The sequence below is a fragment of the Centrocercus urophasianus genome, unplaced genomic scaffold (assembly GCF_019232065.1).
Source record: "Centrocercus urophasianus isolate 14NV4802_14NV808 unplaced genomic scaffold, USGS_Curo_1.0 seq_9, whole genome shotgun sequence".
NCBI classification, from domain to species: domain Eukaryota; kingdom Metazoa; phylum Chordata; class Aves; order Galliformes; family Phasianidae; genus Centrocercus; species Centrocercus urophasianus.
Window position 1 is genome coordinate 26,820,187 of NW_024885532.1, and position 20,751 is coordinate 26,840,937.

Genomic DNA, 20,751 nt, shown 5'->3' on the forward strand with positions numbered 1-20,751 from the left:
TTTCTGTCAGCCAGAAAAGCTGCAGCAGTTACAGAAAAAAATATGAGTGTGTTTTAGTTTGTACATGCACATCTACACGTGAGTGTGTGTGTGTGTGTGTGTGTACACATCTACACACAGCTCACACGCTGCAAAGTCATAGAATAACTTAGTTTGGAAGAGTCCAGCTGTACAAGCCCCCGCTGAAGGGTGGACCAAAGTTACTTATTTTGCTTTATTTGATGATCTGTTTTATTTTGAATGGAGCTTTAGTCTTTATTTTCAAAATGAAGAAAGGAGTCTTTGATAGCAGAAGAGAAACTAATGCTCAGAATTTCCCTCAAAGTACTCTTTTTGTTAGCAGTTAGAAATGGGGCAATGTCTCTTTTTGCTGCAAGTGTGTGTTTTCTTCAGACAAGTTAATTCTGCACAGCAGTGGTTGCTCTGATTTCTTAGCCTGTGTTAATCTAAGTTAGGCCTCCAGCACTGAAATATTCTGTTTGCTTTACTGAGAGCTTGATTTTTCTAGTTGCAGATTGTTTGTGGATAGTAGGCTTGTTTAGACACCATTTTCATTTATTGGATACATGTTTTATATATAGTCTATATATGTAAATGTGTTTCACTGAGTCTTTTGATGATGTCAGCTATTGAAATTATGGATTTATGGTCTCTTGTGGGTGTCTAAGAACTATAGATTTGATTTGCTGAAGTTGAATTGTTTTAAATACCCTGATGAGCATGTTAACAGAGAAAAAACAGAAAGCTAGCACATTTAATACAAACAGGCTAGGGAAATTCTGATTCCACTGAAGTCAGTGAGAAAAAGTATTGACTTGTACTTATTCAGGATTTTCCTGAATGTATTCAGATTCCTATTCCTAGGAGCAGAGATCTTCATTGATTGGAATAGCAGATGTTTGTAGTTGGTGAATGAATAATAACATAATTTTTCAAGTAAGAGTAAACTGTCTTTTTTATTCAAGTGCATCTGTCACTTGCATTTGTAAAAAGTTACAAAGAAAGATTTGAGAAAAACAAAGACCTTAATTATTTTTTTTCTCAGTTTAATGTTTTCTGGAAGTACAGAGTTTCTTCTTGATGGTAAGCACTTTATCTAAAAAGCATTTTTAGTAGCTTATTTTCTGAATAACTACAATCCTGAAATGTTTTAGGGATATCCTGTCATCATTTTGAGAATTCTAATGCCAGTTAATTGATCTATGTTATCTCTCAAATACATGAAAGCTCACGTTATTGCTCTGGTAGTGTTAATTTCTCTTTCCCTCCTAGCAGCCCGAAAGTATATCAGGCTCTGTTCAGTCTTCAGTATTGGGGAAAGGTGTAAAACACCGACCTCCTCCCATCAAATTACCTTCAAGTTCAGGAAGTAGCTCTTCAGGTAATTATTTATCCACTTGAGCATTTCCTTTCCATGCGTTCTGCTTATTGTAAAGTGATATGCTGACCCTTTAGTAAAGTTTTGCATTGTAGAAGTCAGTATCTTCTCTGTGAAGCAAGATTTTTATGTACCACTTTGTTAATTTCTGATTGTGTCACTCACAAACGCATATCCTAAAAGATACTTGAGTTATTTTGTACTTGTAGAACAAAAAGGTATCTTAACTTTGTTTGTTCGCTTGTTTTCAGGTAATATCTTTAGTCCACAGCAGTCAAGTGGCCATCTAAAATCCCCAACTCCTCCACCTCCTCCACCTTCTTCTAAGCCACCTGGTCTTTCTCGGAAACAATCCATGGATCTTAACCAAGTTAGCATGCTCTCTCCAGCTGCCATGTCTCCTGCGAGCTCTTCACAAAGTGAGTCACGACCTAAATTCTCCATTAAATCTTAGGCTTTTGCATAAATGCTTCCTGGGATAAAACTTCTTAACCTGTGGAATGATGAAAGTTAAGTGTACAGTGTACCCTAAATTGTATAAGTTATGCAGCCTTAGGCAGGTCTCTTGTTCACTGTATGTATTTTTATGTTTATTGTAACTGTGTTCGTTTTTTCTGTATATATGTATGCACCCTTTGTGTATACGTTTTAATACCTTTTATGCAATTAGTATGATCTCCTCTTCTATGAAAGGCTGGTAGATGATGTGATGAGATGAAATTCCAAAGTGTAGATTTTTCCTCCAGTGTAAAAACAGTATGTTAGATCAGTTTGCCTTGACATAATTTAAGCATCTGATTTTTTAAATGTTACAGGAGCTGATGCAGTTGTATCTCTGTGTATGTATATAATCTGATCAGTCCCAAGGTGGTGATACAATAAACTATAAGATGATTTTTTAAAACACTCCTACACTGTTTTACAAATCATTGCTGATTGCAAGTGTGGTGGTGATGCTGATGATGATAGCACCGTATTCTCAGGTGTTAAAATGTAAATTTCAGTAATAAATGACATCCTAGCTTAATTATTTCCATTAACACTGACAGGATCGTTGTAATCATAGCAATAGATCAAACTCCATTTTTAAAATATGTATGTGTCTTGAGACATTTTGTGAAAAGATCTGTACAAAGAAACCATAGCTGCAGTTTCAGTTTTAATGAATAATCATGTACTGCACATTCCAGTATCCTGCACAGTGTTATAATATGCATTTTTTTCATTAAATAATTTAAAATCTCTGTAGCTCAAAAGGTGTAACTTTTCTGCCTTCTTGTTTTGCACAAAGAAAAACTAGAAAACTTAGACAAGTTTTCTTCTACCAGATTTACTCAGTGCTTATTTTAGTGCTATGGATTGTGTAAATCTACTGCTCACAGTTGTTACTTTAAGAAGTAAGGCCCTGATCACAACAGCTGGACATTCACACTTCTTTCCTTTCTTTCTGCAGGACATGAAAGCTTTTTTTTTTTTTTTTTGAGAGAGAGAGAGAAAAACACTGAGCTTTTTGGTTGTTTTTTTTTTGTTTCATTTTTCTATTCATAAATTATGCTAACAGCATCCACAACAGATATTGCTACGTACAAACTACATTCAAGTAAAGACACCAAACAGTAACTTGTAAAGATGCAGTATTATCATCTGGTTCCTGTTTTAAAAGAAGTTGTTCATTTTATTTGATCAGAAGTTGGCAAATGGGAGTTTAGCTATCTGATGAAATTCAGAGTGACCCCCGTGATGACTTAGTGGCAGTATCTGTTCTTTGTTGAATCTGTTGTTTTCCATGGTACGTTCTTAGCATGGTGCTATTGTGCAGGCAGCGCATACAGGCTGTGTGTTTAACATTTTAGGACAGAAAACATTAATTAGGTTAAGCCGGTCGCTAAGAAATTGTTTTGGTTTGGTTCAAGTATTTCTAAATAGAGTTATGACTTAATGTATGGTAAACTATGGAAGGTTCTTAATGCAGGATAAAAAACAGTGTTTGGCTTAAAGGACGGAGATTGGGCTTTCTGTGTGATTATACTGCATCCTTAACACTGAGTGCGTGCTGCAACACTCGTGTCATGTAGAAATTAACACTTGCCATTTGAAAAATGGGACAAATTTCAGTGCTAAATAAGAGTCCATTAACCTTATTATACAAAAAAAAAAAAAAAAGAAAACCAGCAGGCCTTTTATAACAAACTGGCACTTTTTATTTTTCTCAATGAGCAGGGTCTGGAACTCCTAAACCATCTACTCCTACTCCAACCAACACCCCTTCATCGACCCCACACCCTTCTGATGCTCAGAGCTCAACTCCTATTACCCCTTCTGCCACCCCTACTCCCCAAGAATCAGGCTTCACCCCTCAGCCCACTTTGTTAACCCCGTTTGCTCAGCAGCAGATGTCTCTGAGCCAGGCACTGCCTGTAATGACCATTCCTCTTTCCACCATGGTAACATCCATTACTACAGGAACAGCCTCCACCCAGGTCATGGCAAACCCTGCAGGACTTAACTTCATCAATGTAGTGGGCTCTGTGTGGTAAGTTCTTTGTTATGATGATTTCTTAGTTTGTCCTGGGTGGGTTGGTTGGTGGTGGATGGGGTTGGGGTTTTTTTTTTCATTTTTCTTTGTTTCATTTTTGGTTTTTTGTCCTTTTGCACAAAGCTATTCAGCATCCTTTAGGAGGATAGGTGTTTCTCAATACCTGTGATACAAAAAGATCATTGACTTTGTAATTTTGAAGTGAAAACCCCCTAGAAACTATTTATATTTCTGAAATTTAAGGCCTTTACTATCAAAATATTGAAAGAATTCCATTAGAAATATTTTACTTTCAGCTTTTCCAGATGCATGTAATTGAATTCCATAAGCTGTGCCATAAGTTTAAGACCTCTCTACATGAGAAATGGAAAGATTTTCATTTTTAACATGTCTATGAATGAAAAGTGTGTAAAACTTAAGAAAAGAGCGAGTACGTTTTCTGACAGTTTAATCAAATACTGAGTTAAAAAGTCCTTTGATCTGTAAAGCTCATTTTGCAGTATTAGGAAATAATGCTGCTGGTGAGAGAAGGTTATATGCTATACAGTGAACTGCTTTTAGACTGGATGGAAATACCACGGTCAGTATAGGATGCACTGTGTAAGATACACGGTGCTCTTCAGTGCAGTTATCAGGCACTGGAGTTTCTTATCTGAGGTGTTGGCAGTTGATCAGTGCTGATCAGCTGAGGAGACTTCAATATGGTGCTAGAGGAAAACATGAGCTGTTCCTCAGCTTTTTGGTGCAGTACTCCAACCACTCTGAGGACTGACCTTTTCAGTTTTTCTAAAATAAAAGAACCACTTACTTTTTCTATGGATTAAACTAAATAGAAAATTGTTTGCTGGAATATGGATTTACATGTTTGTTATACCCTAGGCATAATGATTTTTTTTTTTACGCTGCTTTGATGCTTTATCCATAATCTTATTTCTGGCAAACAATTGAATTACTTTCCACAAGACAGAGGGCAAAACCTCAGTTACTTGGCTTTGCTTGTACCACTTGGATTTGATGTGTTGTCTTTCCTCTTCTACAGTGGAGCACAGACATTGATGAGTGGTTCAAACCCTATGTTGGGGTGCAACACTGGTGCCATAGCCCCTGCAGGTATAAATCTGAGTGGCATTTTACCATCAGGAGGTCTGGTACCAAGTGCACTGCCCGCTGCAATGCAGTCTGCCTCTCAAGCAGGTTAGTGTGAATAACATGGAAAGCCACCCTTCAGAGAGGGACAGTGTGAGAACGTCTTGTGAGAACAGTGGGCCAAAGTGGCTGTTTGTGGATGGATGGTTATCTGATGACTTCAGCTCTGCATCTCAGAACAGCATAAGTATTTTTCACATTCTAAGTGTAGGCAAATACAGATTGACTATTAAAAGCTAGGCTGGGGAAATATACTCTACATCCAGATTATGCTTGACATGCCCAGCAGGATGTTTAAGGTCGAATCCAAATTCAGGTACTGGTAATAACTGTGTGGAAATAGACACGACTGAATGTAGAAAGAGGCCTCCCTTTTTAAATGTGCAGGGTATTTTATTCTATTCTGTCTATCTATCTACTTAATTCTAGATGGACAACAAATTTGTTTCTTATCACTTTCAAATATGACTATATAAATAAATCAGTATGCTTCAATATTTATTAAAGCAGTATTTATTGTTTTCAAAAAAAATAAACTAAGACAAAGAACCTGAAAGTATGATTACTGAATCGAGAGGATAGAAGGGACATCAAAATATGCATCTCTTACACTGACAATGTTGGGTCTGTCTAAGCTCGTACTGAGCTGTCCGTATCTAAGCTCTCCATAAATACTTTTGCTGACAAAGATTCCAGTCTCCTTCAGTAGCTGTTAAGAGTAGTTCATGATCTGTATAAAATATTTTCTTCTAACCACAGCTCATCTCCTTAATTGCAAGTTGAATTACTTTTTCTCCTATTCCGTGCAGACGTAGGATATAGTTGTTCACCATTTCTCTTTACCTTCTGTCAGAAACATGCTGTTGTGTCCCACATTTGTCTTGTCTTTCTGATAGGTTGTATTTTTCAAACCTTTCATAATCCTGTCACTCTTTTCTAGACTGTCCAATTTGCTCAGATCCTTAAAATGTGATACCCAAAACTGGACACAAGCTTGAGCTTGGCTGATTTACCACTGTGGAGCACAGCAGAATAACTGCATCTCATCTCTTCCACAACATTCCTGTTAACATTTCCCCAAGTGAGGTCTGCCTGTTTTTATTTGCATTTCTTTTTTTTGCATTAACCTACGATTGGCTGTAGTGGCTTAGGCCAAAAATCCACCCAGTTTATGTTCTCACTGGCTCTGACAGTGGCCATTAGAGGATGCTTAGGGAAGAGTTTAAGTTGAGGCAGATGTAAAGCGATGCATCCTTTGGTCTATGACTGTACATCTTCTGGCAGTCTCCAGCTGAGGGGCTTTCTCAGCTGCAGATTGCTTAATAACCAGTGGCAGATTTAATTCTGGGATCTTACTTGATTGATTTTTGAAACCCATTCATAATTTTGTTACCTGCAGCATTTTGTGACAGTTTTATAAATGTAAACTGTGTGAAGAAGTTCTTTTCTTCTTTGTGTTCTATAATTTGTGATACGGATTATTCAGATATACCTGTAACTTCTGTAATTTCTCATTTCTTTGTGTATAGATGCAAAGCTGGTTACTCAGTTTTGTACTTGTTCGTTTGTCCTTTTTGAATTCAGTGTCACTGATTTTGGACTTTATTTTCCAACTCATTAGGATCACTTCTAATTCTAATCCTGTCCTTTCAGGCATCGTCAACCCTTGCCAGTTTTGTCACAGATTTTTGCACTCTGCACTGTCATTCACATAACGAATGACAGTGGAGGTTATCTAAGTCCATGGCAGACCTCAGTGGGGATTCTGTTTGACAGCTACTGTTTTACTGGAGCATTCAGATCAGTTTGGTACCCGCCTCAGATAACTACATATAAACCTTTTTAGCATAGCTTGGAAGAGTTCCATGGGGAGTGATGCCAAAAGCCTTATGAGTCAGATGCATCTTCACAGGGGCATTAGGAGGGGAGGGCAGCTGCTAAGGTTTTGATCAGGGTTTTGTGGTTTTAATGATTGAGAACCAGCATACTTGCTACTTCATTCAGTTCTTGGCCATTGCTTTATTGTGCAAACAATAAAATGTTTCAAAGCCAGAAGGAGAATCACTGAAAAAGAACTGCTATAATATTCACATTCATCTTTGTCCTTAAAGTATACAGAGGTTGCAGGTTACGGTGTACAATGTTCAGTAGTTTTTCTGTACAGCCAATTGTCTTTAAATCTGGATAACTGTGAACATTTCAACTTAAAGGAAAATGTAGCGTTCATGTTTAAAAACAAAATTTAAGTTTGCCAGTTTTCCAGCTTCAAAATGTTTACAAATAATCCCAGTGGAAGGGTGTATTGATTGCAATACACATGTATAAATAAGTAAAGACTTTCTACTAATAAAAAGATGTTTTCTTCAACAGGCAGCCCTTTTGGTTTGAAAAATGCATCAAATCTTCGGCCCTTAAATCTTCTACAGGTAATTGATACACGTGGACACAATCCTTTCTTACATTGCTGTAGACCCATGCTTAGTGCTGTTTACTATATTTAGCCCACACGAATCTTTGAAGCCAGTTGATTGGATAAAGCATGTCCTGCAATTGTTAATTGATTTTTTTTTTAAGACATTCAAAATGGGAGGAAAAAGTTATTTCCATAAAGATGTCAGGTGAAAATTATGTTCTCAACTCACAACAAAGCAGCTAGTTTTCAGTGTCAGTGTAGAAATGCTGACATTTGAATTCAAGAGATTCATCCAAAAATACTGTGTTTGAGTTTTTATTGCAAATCATTTTTTCTTTAAACTAATGTTATGTTTACATGAGAAGCAAAAAACAGTACAGTAAAATCAGCTTGTAGGGCCTAAAAGTGGACATGAACATGCACAGGTAGGTGCAGTGTTGACTTTAAATTGCTGCTGGCAATGAAAGTAAATTTGATGTGGGATAGGCTGTTCGAAAGGTCTGTATGTATTTTATTTCCTTTAAGCATACGTACAGGTAGAAACATGAGCAAAAGGTGCTTATTATGTCTCAACTCCATTTCAGGGCAGAACAGGGTGTAATTTCCAGATATTCTAATTACTGCAGAGGTGGCAGCTCCAAAATGCCACAAAGGCTGGATGTGGCTCTGGGCAGCCTGGTCTGATGGTTGGCAGGCCTGCACACACAGCAGGGGGGTTGAAACTGGATGATCCTTGTGGACCTTTTCAACCCAGGCCATTCTATGATTCTGTGAAATGTTGCACCATGCTTCAAAAAATGGATACCAGCAGGAGATCATGGGCAGCTTCATTACCTACTTCATTCTGCCACTCCCATACACACTCCAGAGCTGTGGGAAGGGGACAGCACAGGAGGCAGATATGCCAGAATAAAGTACTTGTATAAAATCGAGTGCTTCTATTTATGTGATTCCAAATTGAAGTATCCCCTTTCACACTACGTCTGTTGCTGTTAAGCCAAAAATAATCTGGCTGAAAATCAGTGCATTTAAAGTGGGTTAAGGAAGTGGAATCAAGATTGTTTTAACAGTTTGTGCATCAGACCTTGCAGGTTCTTAGAGGAATATGCTAAAATTCAGTGGAATATTTAGAATGTGAAATTAATTTGCAGTGCTTTTGAAGACTTTTTGAGTTACTAAAACATTTTTGATATTGGTGTAATCTACTATATTAAGTAGAATACATTAAAATGTATTTTAATTATCTTAAAATTATCTGGCTACAGTGACAGCAGGGTTGATCTCTTCTCACTGGTGACAGGATGAGGGGAAATGGCCTCAAGTTGCACCAGGGAAATTTAGGTTGAATATCAGGAAAAACTGGGTTGCGAAGCACTGGAATAGGCTCCCCATTGAGTCACCATCCCTGGATGTGTTTAAAAACCATTTGGATGTGGTGCTCAGGGACATGATTTAGCAGAGCGTTATTGGAGTTAGGGTAGGATGGTTAGGTTGTGGTTGGACTCGATGATCTTTAAGGTCTTTTCCAACCTAGTGGTTCTATGATTCTATGAGACTTCCTCACAAACAACAATTGTAAACCAGTGAATTTTAAAGGATTATTACATTTTAATTCTCCAGGAAGTACATCATTATCAATGTCATGTCCATCCTAGGACAGGGGGAAACTCAGCAGTTTGGTTGAATTGTGTAGGTCTAAAATTGCATTGGAAATCTGATCTGTCTTCAAAGTGACAGATTTTGAGTGGTTGGTACTGCCTGTGTAAAACTCTTACAAGCACCAGTACAGCAATTTAGGAAAACTAGCTGCTCTGCTTTTATGCTTCTGAGGATTACATTTGTCTTTCCAGATATGCAGGACTTCTGCACACAGAATTCGCTATGGTTTCACAGTGTACAACCCCATGGGATTTATTCTTAGAATCCAAACGTCAGTTACTTTTTGAGTTACTAAAAAATCATGCAAGCTCGTTCTCTTGGGTTTTATTTTCTAGATATTGATCATTAAGGGCATTCATACAAAGGCTGATTTGAGCCTAGACCTTCCTATGACAGAAAGTTCTTTTGGAGAAAATCCATCTCTCTGCATTGGCTAACTTGCCCCGAGGAACTGTTTTTTTTTTTTACTACTCCTTATAGTTTAGGGCTAGGGGTCATAAAGCTAGAATGAGCTTTGTATACTAAACCCCATAGTTTTTACTAAGGGCAGGAAAGTATGTGTTCACAGGGCTGTGAAGCAATTGCTTAGTGCAAAAAAAACTTCAGCCCCAAAAGACCAAAAATTTCCTGTGCTGCCAACAGAATACATAGGTACTTCTTACTTAAGTTTTTTCTTCCTGGTGTTGGTTCTGTGACTTTGTAAGTCTTCTCTGTGGTCTTCAGTGAGATGATGATGCGTGTCTGAGTGTTCAGTCTTTTAGTCCAATTTACCCGAATCTAATTGGCATTATTTCATATGGTCATTCAAAAGAAGTGTTGCAATTGCTGGAAAGGTACCAGCTCAAAAACTGGTGGGGTTTTTTTCCTCCTTAAGACACTAGCCATGCTGTTTCTGGAAGTCATATGTGTAATACATACTTTATTTTCCTACCTCTTGAATAAATGCATAATTTAAGTTCTAGAGAAGTGCGTGATGCAGCACCCTTTCACATCAGTAGACAGGATCAGGTTCCAGTAAGTCCATGTGTGTGATTAAGGTCAGAGCTACTTTGTTTAGAAAACAAAACTTTGAAAGCAGTATTTGTATTTGTCACTGAGGCACATGTCACACAGTTTAATGTTTTTATGCTTACCCTGTTTTGATTCTGGTTAGGATCTTTTGCATATAGATGGCTTCAGGTGTCACCTGAAGGCTTTGGGCTAGAGAAAAGACATGATGCCATTACAACCATAAGCTGTCATCTCTGCTGCCTGACAGCAGGGAAGCTGCTGTCTGCATGGGACTCCTGCTGGGCAATGAACATAATACCATTTCTCCCACACAGCTGTTTGGGGACATTAGCATCTGTTATGCTTCAGTAGCAACTCCAGAATAGTTTGTATGTAAATGCACTGTGATAGGTAGAATCAAATGTTTTTAAATAGCACTTTAAAAGATTGTCTTCACACTGGCTTTATTTACTTACCTGTACTAAAGTTTGGTAATAAGGATCAAGCTTTTCATTTTTGCTAGGGGTCTGACCAAGGTCCATCAAATCAAGATCAGGCATTGTCTGCCCAGCAAGCTGCTGTCATTAACCTGACCGGAGTAGGGAATTTCATGCAACCTCAAGCCACAGGTACGTGCTTGCTTTGTATCTGTGTACGTTGATAAACTCACACTGAAATGAAGTTTGGTCTTTCTGATTTAAGACAATCAGAACAACACACTATGTATTATCAGCATATGAACTGTACAAGAAATATTTGACTTTCCAAGCATGCACTTCTCTGCTTTGTTTGGCAGTTAAGTGTAATCAGTTTATTACTTTGCTGTCACATCCGATCTGAAAACAAAATACAGGGAAATTCCATGCCAGACTTCATTGAGGAATGCTCAACTGTGTGCTGAACATCTAGTATAATAAACCTCTTTGTGTCTCCACAAGCACTTCATAATCTAATTATGTTCTAACTAACCAAGTATGTATATCACGTATATTTTATTCTGTACTGTTTCCAGTTTTACTCAGACTAATTCTGTGACTCTCCTTTTCTGTTACGTTCTTCCTATGCCTTCCTTTCCCTACCCTGATAAACTTGACCTGACCTCTTTGACCTGCCTGCTTTCCCCTTCTCCTTTCTTAGTGTTGTCTCAGCTTGGCTCTGCCATGAACAGACCTGGGCAAAGCCTTCCTCAGCAGAGACTCCAGCTCTCTTCTGCCTTACAACAGCAACAACAACAAGCCTTGCAGCAGCAGCAGCAACAGATACAAGTAATCCAGCAACTTCACTCCGTTTAAAAAAAGAACACAGTAATACAGTTCTTAGCTCCAAATTCGAAAATCTTGTTTTCTGTTTTTTTTTTTAACTGTCACTATGGTCTTACAAAGAAACAAACCTCTGAATTTTGGCAAATGATTGTGATAAGACTTGAAATCTGTGATTCTCTCAGCTTGGAGCACTGAATTTATTTTTATTCATTTAAGCCATCCACCTTCCCAATTTGGTAACATTCAAGGAGTGCTTGTGGCACATTACTAAATAAACTGCCAGGTGCCATTAGGATTCCAAAACAACAAAACTGTAAGCACCTGCAAGTTCAAATGTAGTGCAGCTACAGGCAGCATGCAGAAACAGCTCTGGCAAAGCATTCCTTCAGTATTGTCATTCATGTGGTCGATGAAAATATTAAAATACTTCTGCACAGTCTCCTTGTGAGGTACATAGAAAATAATACATGCGTGGAAAATGCATCATGCTAAAAGAGCGTCACCAAATGTTTCCTGAAGTTGCTGAGTTACTGCAATGGACAGAAAGGGCGAAGAAGTAGCTGTTAGAGAATGTGTGCAAAACACGAGACGCCCTCAGGCTTCTGTGCCACTGGTGCTGCTTGACTGTACTCATTGCCCCCCTGCACAGGATATGTTTCTTTTGTTCACCTAGCACTTCCATTTTTGTTTCCCCCACCACCACCTTACTGTCGTTCTTTCTGACGTGAGCCATAGTTTTGTAGCTAACACTAACAAGCTTTTTCTCCTCCTCCTTTGTGGCAGCAGTTGCGATTCTTGCAGCATCAAATGGCTATGGCAGCAGCAGCAGCACAAGCAGCTCATCTACGACATCAGCAGCATTCAGGCAGCCACTCAAAAAGTAAAAGGAAAAGAGGCACACCTGCCCCTCCAAAATCCTGAGACTCTCTTTTTTTTTTCCTTAGTATAAAAATGATTTAAAGGCGTGGGTTGTTTTTTTTTTTTCCCTGTTTAAAAAGGATAAAGCTTAAAAACAAATCAGTATTTTATAGTGTTGTTGGGAAGCTGAACTTTTGACATGATACTGAAAAAAGATGAACTCCTTGGAAGCCATTCCTACATAATGTAATGACTTCATCAATAAAGCAGCTGGGGTCTGGCTTCCGTAAGTCACTTAATTTTTTAACAGAATGTTTTATCTTGTATTTTTTACCATTCAGCAGCATTGTACATAGTAAAAGGGTGAAAAACGTTTTAGAAGAAAATGAACTTTGTAAATGTAGTATTAGTATTTGTTTATTTAGTATAAAAAGGTTTGTGAACACCGTAACAAATACAATTTTTATAAATCCACTTTTGAAAAGATCTTTTTGTTCACTTGGGCTTTATACTTTTTATTACTTTGTCTATCAGCTTCTTTACTTCTTTGTGTCTCGTAATGGCTCTGCTGATACAGTCCTGAAGCTTGGCTCCTGTCAGAGGACTTCCACCTAAGAATTGGGAGGAAAAAAAAGGAAAATGGTTTTCCAGTTGTACTTCAGTTACGTATCCCTAATTGTATTTTCCAAATCAAAGTATTGATACAGTAATTCTCCCAACCAGCAGTTTTCACCTGGGAAGTTATACAGGTCCAACTTCCCCAACTATAACCTCAAGCACAGGAAAGAAACATTAGGGCTAAAATGCAGACATGCTCAAAATCTGCCTTTTGCTATACAAAGGACCAGTTATGACTTTTTAACAGTCATGCTGCCTCCTTCAAGATGGATTTTAACAGTAAGTGGTTTAATCAGTACTTAAGCAATCTGTCATCATAAAGGGCCCACATTTTACAAAGAAATGCAGGTACATAACATATAGGTCAAGAAAAGACCATCCTCTTCTTTAGCTCTTGTGTGGTACCTGGTTTGTGGACAGAACAAAGTCTGTCATCTTCATCTGTGACAACAGTCACTGTTCCAGTTGCTAAGTCTTCTTCTTCAGCAGTTGGGTCAACAATGAGTAATGTGCTTTTGAAAGAGAAACATATGCAGGCATTAGTTTGTGATGTACCATAAATATCACCAAGTTATGAGATGTGATTACCCTGAACTCTCAGATTCCCTACCTACAGAAACAAGGACGTAGGAGTGCTGGTCATATTTCAAGTTGGGTAAATATGTTTCCATTATCAAGAGATTTTATTCTAACTGGAGTGGTATTTTTTATTTCCTCTGTTGACAAATACTTGATATAAGCTGTTCAAAAATTACCATCTTTTATATCAGTTATGTATACACACTTTTAAAAGATTATCTGTTCTTAGCATTCTTTTGTCTCAAAAATACTGCATAAACACACAATACCTATTCCAGAAACTTCAATCCTGGACTACTTTTCAAGCTTGTCTTAGGCAGGGAAACCATTCTGCTTTAAGTCACAGGAAGAAGTTGGACAGACTTTGTTTCATTCTGCTGCATACTCATTCATAACAGAACTACAGATCAGCAGGACAGGCTTTGGTAGCAAGAGCAAGAGGAACAGGCCTTCACTAGGTTCTTCACTAGAAGTGGATGAGACATGCAGAATTGTCATCCTAAGCACCTTCTGGTTTTCGCTACTTCTTTTAAGACAGAGCTGTTGGAGAGGGTCCAGAGGAAGGCCACAAAGATGATCAGGGGACTGGAGCACCTCCCCTATGAAGACAGGCTGAGGGAGCTGGGCTTGTTCAGCCTGGAGAAAAGAAAGCTGCGGGGTGACTGACAAACAGGAGAGGAATCAACTCTTTGAAAGGGTAGATAACAGCAGGACGAGGGGAAATGGTTTTAAGTTGAGGGAGGGAAGATTTAGGTTGGATTTCAGGGGGAAGTTCTTTACAGAATGGTGAGGTGCTGGAAAACAGGCTGCCCAGAGAGGTTGTGGATGCCCCATCCCTGGAAGTCTTCAAGGCCAGATTGGATGGGGCCCTGGGCAGCCTGGTCTAGCATTAGCTGGGGAGGTTGGTGGCCCTGCACGTGGGCTGGAGATTCATGATCCTTGAGGTCCCTTCCAACCCTGGCCATTCTGTGATTCTGTGATTTTATACACTCAGCAGTTTTTTAAGTACAAAACAGTTACAGACTTACTCATCAAATACAGCAAACGACGTGGCAACTGGATGCTTTCTGATAACCAAGGGATTCTTCTGCTTGAAATCAACTTCGGACAAACCAGTTTCTTCATTTATAGTCACAGACGGCAGCTGCACTGAAGAAACGGAAGCACTGCATTGGTACGATATTAAGCATTGCTGTTCTCAGTAGGCATAGAGATATCCAAGGCTATTGAAACAGTTCAGCTGTTCTACTACCATATTGATAAGCCACTGAAAAGAGATGAGAATAGAGTTGTGGCTACATTACTGGTGCTCCTGTACACAGCATTTTTTAAATTCAAGGAAAGTGTTTAACTTAGAAGTACCTGTTCAAGTAAGTATATAGCATTCTTCCTTACACAGAAGCATTTTCTGCTTCCAAAATATCATACACTTACAATATCTTTAACAAAAAGCATTTTTCCCACTCAAAAAGCCTACAGGACATATAGATGTTTCATAAATCTAGAAAAAAAACAAAATCTGATCATCAGATAACTCTTTGTCAACCCATACAGTATTGGAGACAGGGAAATCAAGAGCAAAGTAGCCACGGGAATTTAAAGGCATGCAGGTCACACTAAGAAGGAAGCCTTATTGTAAGCTTCTCCTTAAGCTTTCCTACATGTGTGTTTAACCCACATCTTGTGGGGATCGATCAATGCACTGCATGCATAAAAACACTTATTTCAGACTATAACACATTAAGAGCCTGGAATATTCTGTTCTGCCAAACAAGAAAGCCCCCAACTTATTCTGCCTACACAAGATCAATGAGCAAGGGAAGATGAACAAGGTAAGATATTTAAGTTAGTGGCCGTTTCTGCCAGCAGCAGTAGTCAGTGTGTTTTACTCCACAAAAGACTTACCATTTTTCAGTGCTGCTAACAAAGCAAAGGTACTGGCATCCAAGATGTTCCCATCGTAGTCCAGACATATGATATCACAGTATAACACCCAAGCAAGCTACCAAAAAAGGTTTGCACATGTGATGTATTACAGCAGCTAAATAAATAGTGCAATATCTAAGCAAACACGGGCCACATGAATAAATATACTTATTTCTCACATGAGAAAGAAATTTTTACACTTCAAACATAAATAAATCTATGCTGACTAAAAAACAAACTCATCAAAATATTACACCCCCCCCCCCCGGTTATTTTCTTTAAAGTTGTAACACTCTGATCTTGCTACTATGACCCTCTTCATTTGGAGACAGAACTTACCTTGCCATCTGCAATACACAGATCTTCTTTTGCTATTATCTGTGAACTAAAATAAAATGAGTGTAAACCAGGGAACAGAAACCTATCCTGCAGTTTTTTTGTATTTTAAATGCAGCACAATGGTTCTTACTTTTCAATCACATCTGCAATGAACTGGCTTGCTGCTTGAGCCTCTTCACCAGGAGGTCCGGAGCGAAACCTCGTTGAGCAGAGAGATGGCAATTCTACATTTGGAACTGGGGAGCAAAGGTCGTTAGTTATAAACTAATGGGAACTCAGAAATAGAAATAGGACAATATGTACTTCTAATACCATTTTATATACTTGAAACAAAAGGTAAAACCAAGACTTTTTCAGTCAAGCCTTTCTACCTCTCCCCTCAAAAAAGAAATTCAATGTGACTTTGTAGTAAAGGACTTCTACAAGTCTGTAGTTGGAAATACATATTCCACTGGAAAGCCAATACTGATATGTAGCATTTTCCATTTGTATTCCTGCTATGAATATCATGACCACATACAAACTCTTCCACAAGTGTTCTTCATAAGTGTTCATAAGTGTTTGTAAGCATTCTTGGTTAAATCATGAAACAACACCATATTCATCCCACTGCCTGGCTTTACTGGTATGCTCTTTGCTCTTCTTCAACTGTCAAAACTTGATGCTTTCAACTGAAAGCAAAAACATGCATAAACATTCATGGGGGGTAGAAGAAAATCTGAGACCAGTATCAAGTTCACTGCAAACAACATATTTTGCAGAAGATCTCAGTTCCACTGAGTTAAAAATCACACAGGAATGCAGATGTACTTCGATTTCTACAGTTCCCTGAGAAATAAGTAGATTTTAGTTCACTCTTTTCACAAGAAGCACTTTTTGTCTGTTCAGACTTCAATAAAGATGCATGCCTTTGCACAGCCTTTCACAGCGCTGTATTTCAGAGATGAACTACCTTCCTCCTCTTAACATACACACTTATCCCCCAGAGGAGGTTTATTTTCAACCTGGGCTGGAACCAGGAATGAAAAAGAACATCTTTGCATGGAAAACTCACAGCAGAGCAGGGGAGTTCTGAAATTTCTGAAGCACCACTTCCTGAATGCCAATTTGGAAACTGATTTCAAGGAAGATAATACAGTGCTAACCATTTTCTTTCTTTTAAGAGGCCTTCACAGCACACTCAACCTGTCCCATGATTACAGCCCTTTAGCTGAAGGGAAAAGATCTGCATAAGAACGATACCAAAAATCTTACCAATATATCCCTTATTAGCAGAATCTACTGCAGGTGCAGCAAGCTCCTGGAATAAAAAAGGTAAAAATGAAGAGCTGAGTTCTGTTCAAAATGATTTTCCTGCTATTTCGTTTATGAAGTATCATTTTCTTGCCAGTTACTATTACAGTTAGAGTTAAAAGAGCTATTTTTAATGAGCTGATTGCAAGTTAATAGGTAGCAAACTGTCTCTAATTCACCTATGGGAAAACTTTTTGCTGCAGGGGTGTGAAGTGATTTGTCTCACGGTTCATGGCAGGCCACCAGAGCTGAGCAAACAAGGCACTCAACAGCTCAGCCAGCTCTTCACCAACCCACTTATGGATCAATCTGAAGGAACTCATCAATTACTCTGTTATTTCTGGAGAAAAGCTCTTACATCCTTGTGCACGTCCTCCCCTACGCACAGCACACATCACAAACACACACATTCTCTGAATGTACAAGTTGCACTGGACAACTAAATAACTCAAGTGAAAGACTGTAATTCTGTCTGACTGGTATCTTACTGGTATCTTATTTGTGGGAGAGGCATTCTACAAATGAATGTACAAACTCAGCTAACAGACAGGTTAAAATCAAAACCAACCATACCGCTTTCACTCCACAAATTACTGTAGTATTTCCCAACTTCACCAAGGCAGAACCATCTGCAGTTGTAATTGAACCTGAAGAGAGAAAGTGCTGTTTAGTAAAATCTGTTCTCTTTCATCCTTAACATCCTTAACACCCACCTTCACAGTGTTTATTCTCCATTATTCTAAACCAGTCTCAGCAAAGTCTTGATGACCCAAGATGGGAGCTGAACTTCCCTTTCTAGCAAACAGTCAAAATACTGGATTACTAGCAATCCTAAAATTGAAGCTAAGAATCACTGAATCCATTGCCCAAAATGTATTTCTAGTGTTTTCCCCCAGAATGTTACCAAATAAGTCTGCTTCATTATCTTGATCCAGCTTTCCCATGATCACCATATTATTTTTGGCTCATTAATACAAATCTGAACTAAAAATATCCCTTAAATTAAAAGCACTCAGTGTTCTACTACAAGAAAATGCTACCACACAAAGCACAAAACCCAGCTACTAGTGGGAAACTTACAAACCACTAATCAAGGATGGCAATGACAACATCATCTTCTGACTGGCTTACAGCAAAACCTCATGAAAAGGCAACATTAGACAAAGGAAAAAACCTGCAGTGTCAGTTTGAGCAATGATCAGCAGCCATTCCATGGCAGTTTAATGCTAACCTGCACAGTGCTTTTAGAAAGTGATGGCCAAGAAAGGCAGGTAAGGTCTCTGCTCACTGCCTAGAGTTATCTTGCCTCTGCTTGAGACAGTTGCTCATCAGACTTTGAATAAAACAGGAGCAGGGAGAGCCCAACTCTTTCAAGGTGATAGGCACTGACTGTTCACTGGTCAGTGCTGACACAGATGCTGCTTTCAGCATCTACAGTGTGAGCTGCTCATCTTTGCAACAGACAAGCTTCCAAGACCTCCTAAATAATGCTTTGCACACCAGCCCAGGAGAAGCACTGAATAGATGTGAGCATACTGTTATCTTTAATGCTTGTTGGAACTACAAATAAAAATGCTCTCTTGTTTCAAAATGTGAGCACCATGAAGACTGACAAATCAAAGCAAATCATTAACTAGCTATTAAGAGATTAATACTACTCCCATTATTATTATGCATACAATCGTTAAAAGTTGGAGAAGATGACTAAGATCATCACTCATCACCACTAAGCCATGTTCCTAAATAGAACTGTAGAATCATTAAAGACATTCCAAAAAAGTACTTACCTATGTTGACAGTGGTTGCTCGGAATTCACCCAACTCCCTCCCATCAGGTCGACAGTTCTCTTTCTAAACAAAATTTACAGAGGTCAAATTAGAAAACATTTGATTAAAGAACACACCAAACACAGCATATTATATCAAACAGAACAATGTGTTTATTAAAGGAAAAAATAAAGCATTGTTTTTCTTTTAGTAGAAATATAGTTACAAAATTGCTAGGGCAAGCTCAATCTTATTCCAGCTTGTTTTTCTATCAAGTGATACCCAGTTTAGGCTTGTAGATCACAATTTTTTTATTATTTAACTGATTTAGAAGATTAATATAACAGACTGACTGTCTCAAGGATAAGTACCACAGGCTAGATTCAGAAAACCACCCAGAAATGGATACTCATTGATGACTCAAAATGAGTTTTTACCTGTCTACAGCTCCCTTCCTTACTCTCACCCAGCAGAACTCTGACAATGAAGGTCAGCGTGAATCATACCAAACATAACACCTCTAAATACTGCCAAGTCAGACACTGTACAACAAAACCTGAATCTTAAATTAAAAGCAGCATCAATTCATTTCCATGTTAGAGCTGGACTACTATTCATCACAAGTTCAGAGACTTTTGGTTCAATTACAAGAACTGCAGTAATACTGTACTCATTTCCAAGTCGAGGCTGTTTCAGTAATGTGCAGATTGCATGACAGAAAGTTAGCAGATTTCCTTCACAGTTATGATGAGCAGTCAGTAGCAATATTTTCTATTAGCATTTAGCAGCATCTGACAGCCCTGCCTTTATAAAAGAGACACAAAGCCAACGAAAGTACTTACTCACCTGCAGTTAAACAGGAACACAACCTGTGGTGGTACCAACACCACAAGCAGGAGAAAAAAACAACTTCTGAAAGATTTATGACCATTTTTCCCCAATTTGACAAGGTTTATGCCTTTCCCTCACAGCTTCAGGTTTCCACATGGACAAGAAAGACACTGAGGCCAGAGAAGGGCAACAAAGCTATGAAGGGTTGGAGCACAAGTCTGGTGGGGAGCAGCTGAAGCAGCTGGGATTGTTCAGTATGGAAAGAGAAGGCTCAGGGGAGACCTTATCACTCTCCACAGCTGCCTGAAAGGAGGTTGTGGCGAGGTGGGGGTCAGCCTCTTCTTATGGATAGCAGTGATAGGATAAGAAGGGATGGCCTTACACTGTTCCAGAGGAGGTTCAGGTTGGGTAGCAGGAAATCTTTTCTCAGAGTGCTGCAGTCACCATCCCAGAGGTGCTCAAGAAATGCACGGAGACATTCAAGGCACTGAGGGACGTGGCCCAGTGGGCAGCGTTGGTGGCAGGTGGGCAGTTGGACTGGATGATCTTAGAGGTCTTCCTAACCTTAATGATTGCATGATTCCAAGTTTAAAAACCGTATGCACGCAAAAGAAAGCTGCAAACATGGAGGTATGCACGCACACCATCTTTTACTCACCAAAAATCTCCTGTAATATTCCAGCGGTTCCACTGTTCTAAAACAGACAGAAAAGGGGGGGGGTTCACGTGCAAGCTCCCACCGAGAGCGCAGGAGGGAAAAGCGAGCTGGGAGCCTTCGGCAACGCATCACCTGAGAGCGAAGGCGGGCAGCGAAACCGCTCAGCAGCGCGGTCCCTGAAGGACCCGGGAGCTCCCGGTCCCACGGAGCGCTACTGCTTTTAACGCAGCCACCCACGGACCCTCGCGAAGCCCCGTCACCGAGTAACCCCGCAACGGCGGCTTCCAGAGGAGAAGCTCCGCCCTCGCCACGTCGCATCCCCAAAGCGGCGCGGGCCGAACGAACCCGCTCCCTTACGGCGCGGGGATCGCAGGGGCCACGGCGCCGCAACTCACTTGAAAGCCGTCGCCATGGCGGCACCGCCGTCCTTTGCGGCCGTAGTTCCGGACCTGCGCAGCGGCTCGGCCCGGAAGCTCAAGCTGGCGGCACGGTACGGCG

General features: G+C 39.4%; 2 protein-coding genes across 10 annotated transcripts in view; one reads left to right on the plus strand and one right to left on the minus strand.

Annotated features, from left to right (window-relative positions):
- The window catches only part of SUPT20H (SPT20 homolog, SAGA complex component), a 35,485-nt gene extending 22,769 nt beyond the window's left edge, over positions 1-12,716 (plus strand). For 4 of the 9 annotated variants that reach the window (XM_042838734.1, XM_042838736.1, XM_042838740.1 and 1 more), the window contains exons 17-23: positions 1,273-1,381; positions 1,630-1,797; positions 3,599-3,911; positions 4,954-5,108; positions 7,431-7,486; positions 10,646-10,751; positions 12,168-12,716. In XM_042838734.1, coding sequence (XP_042694668.1) covers positions 1,273-1,381; positions 1,630-1,797; positions 3,599-3,911; positions 4,954-5,108; positions 7,431-7,486; positions 10,646-10,751; positions 12,168-12,268 — 1,008 coding nt within the window. In that variant the 3' untranslated portion in view covers positions 12,269-12,716. Of the gene's footprint in view, positions 1-1,272; positions 1,382-1,629; positions 1,798-3,598; positions 3,912-4,953; positions 5,109-6,000; positions 6,147-7,430; positions 7,487-10,645; positions 10,752-12,167 lie in introns of those variants that run through there. The other 5 variants (XR_006171954.1, XM_042838739.1, XM_042838741.1 and 2 more) reach the window with 5 other exon arrangements.
- EXOSC8 (exosome component 8) lies at positions 12,642-20,694 on the minus strand. The gene is made up of 11 exons (XM_042838743.1): positions 20,649-20,694; positions 20,254-20,290; positions 18,785-18,848; positions 17,571-17,644; positions 16,959-17,004; positions 15,835-15,940; positions 15,705-15,750; positions 15,345-15,441; positions 14,468-14,588; positions 13,266-13,372; positions 12,642-12,853 (listed from the first exon to the last, which is right to left on the minus strand). Exons 1-11 carry the CDS (start codon positions 20,663-20,665, stop codon positions 12,738-12,740), a joined length of 831 nt encoding a protein of 276 aa, XP_042694677.1. The 5' UTR covers positions 20,666-20,694; the 3' UTR covers positions 12,642-12,737.
- Between the last annotated feature and the right edge of the window lie 57 nt (positions 20,695-20,751).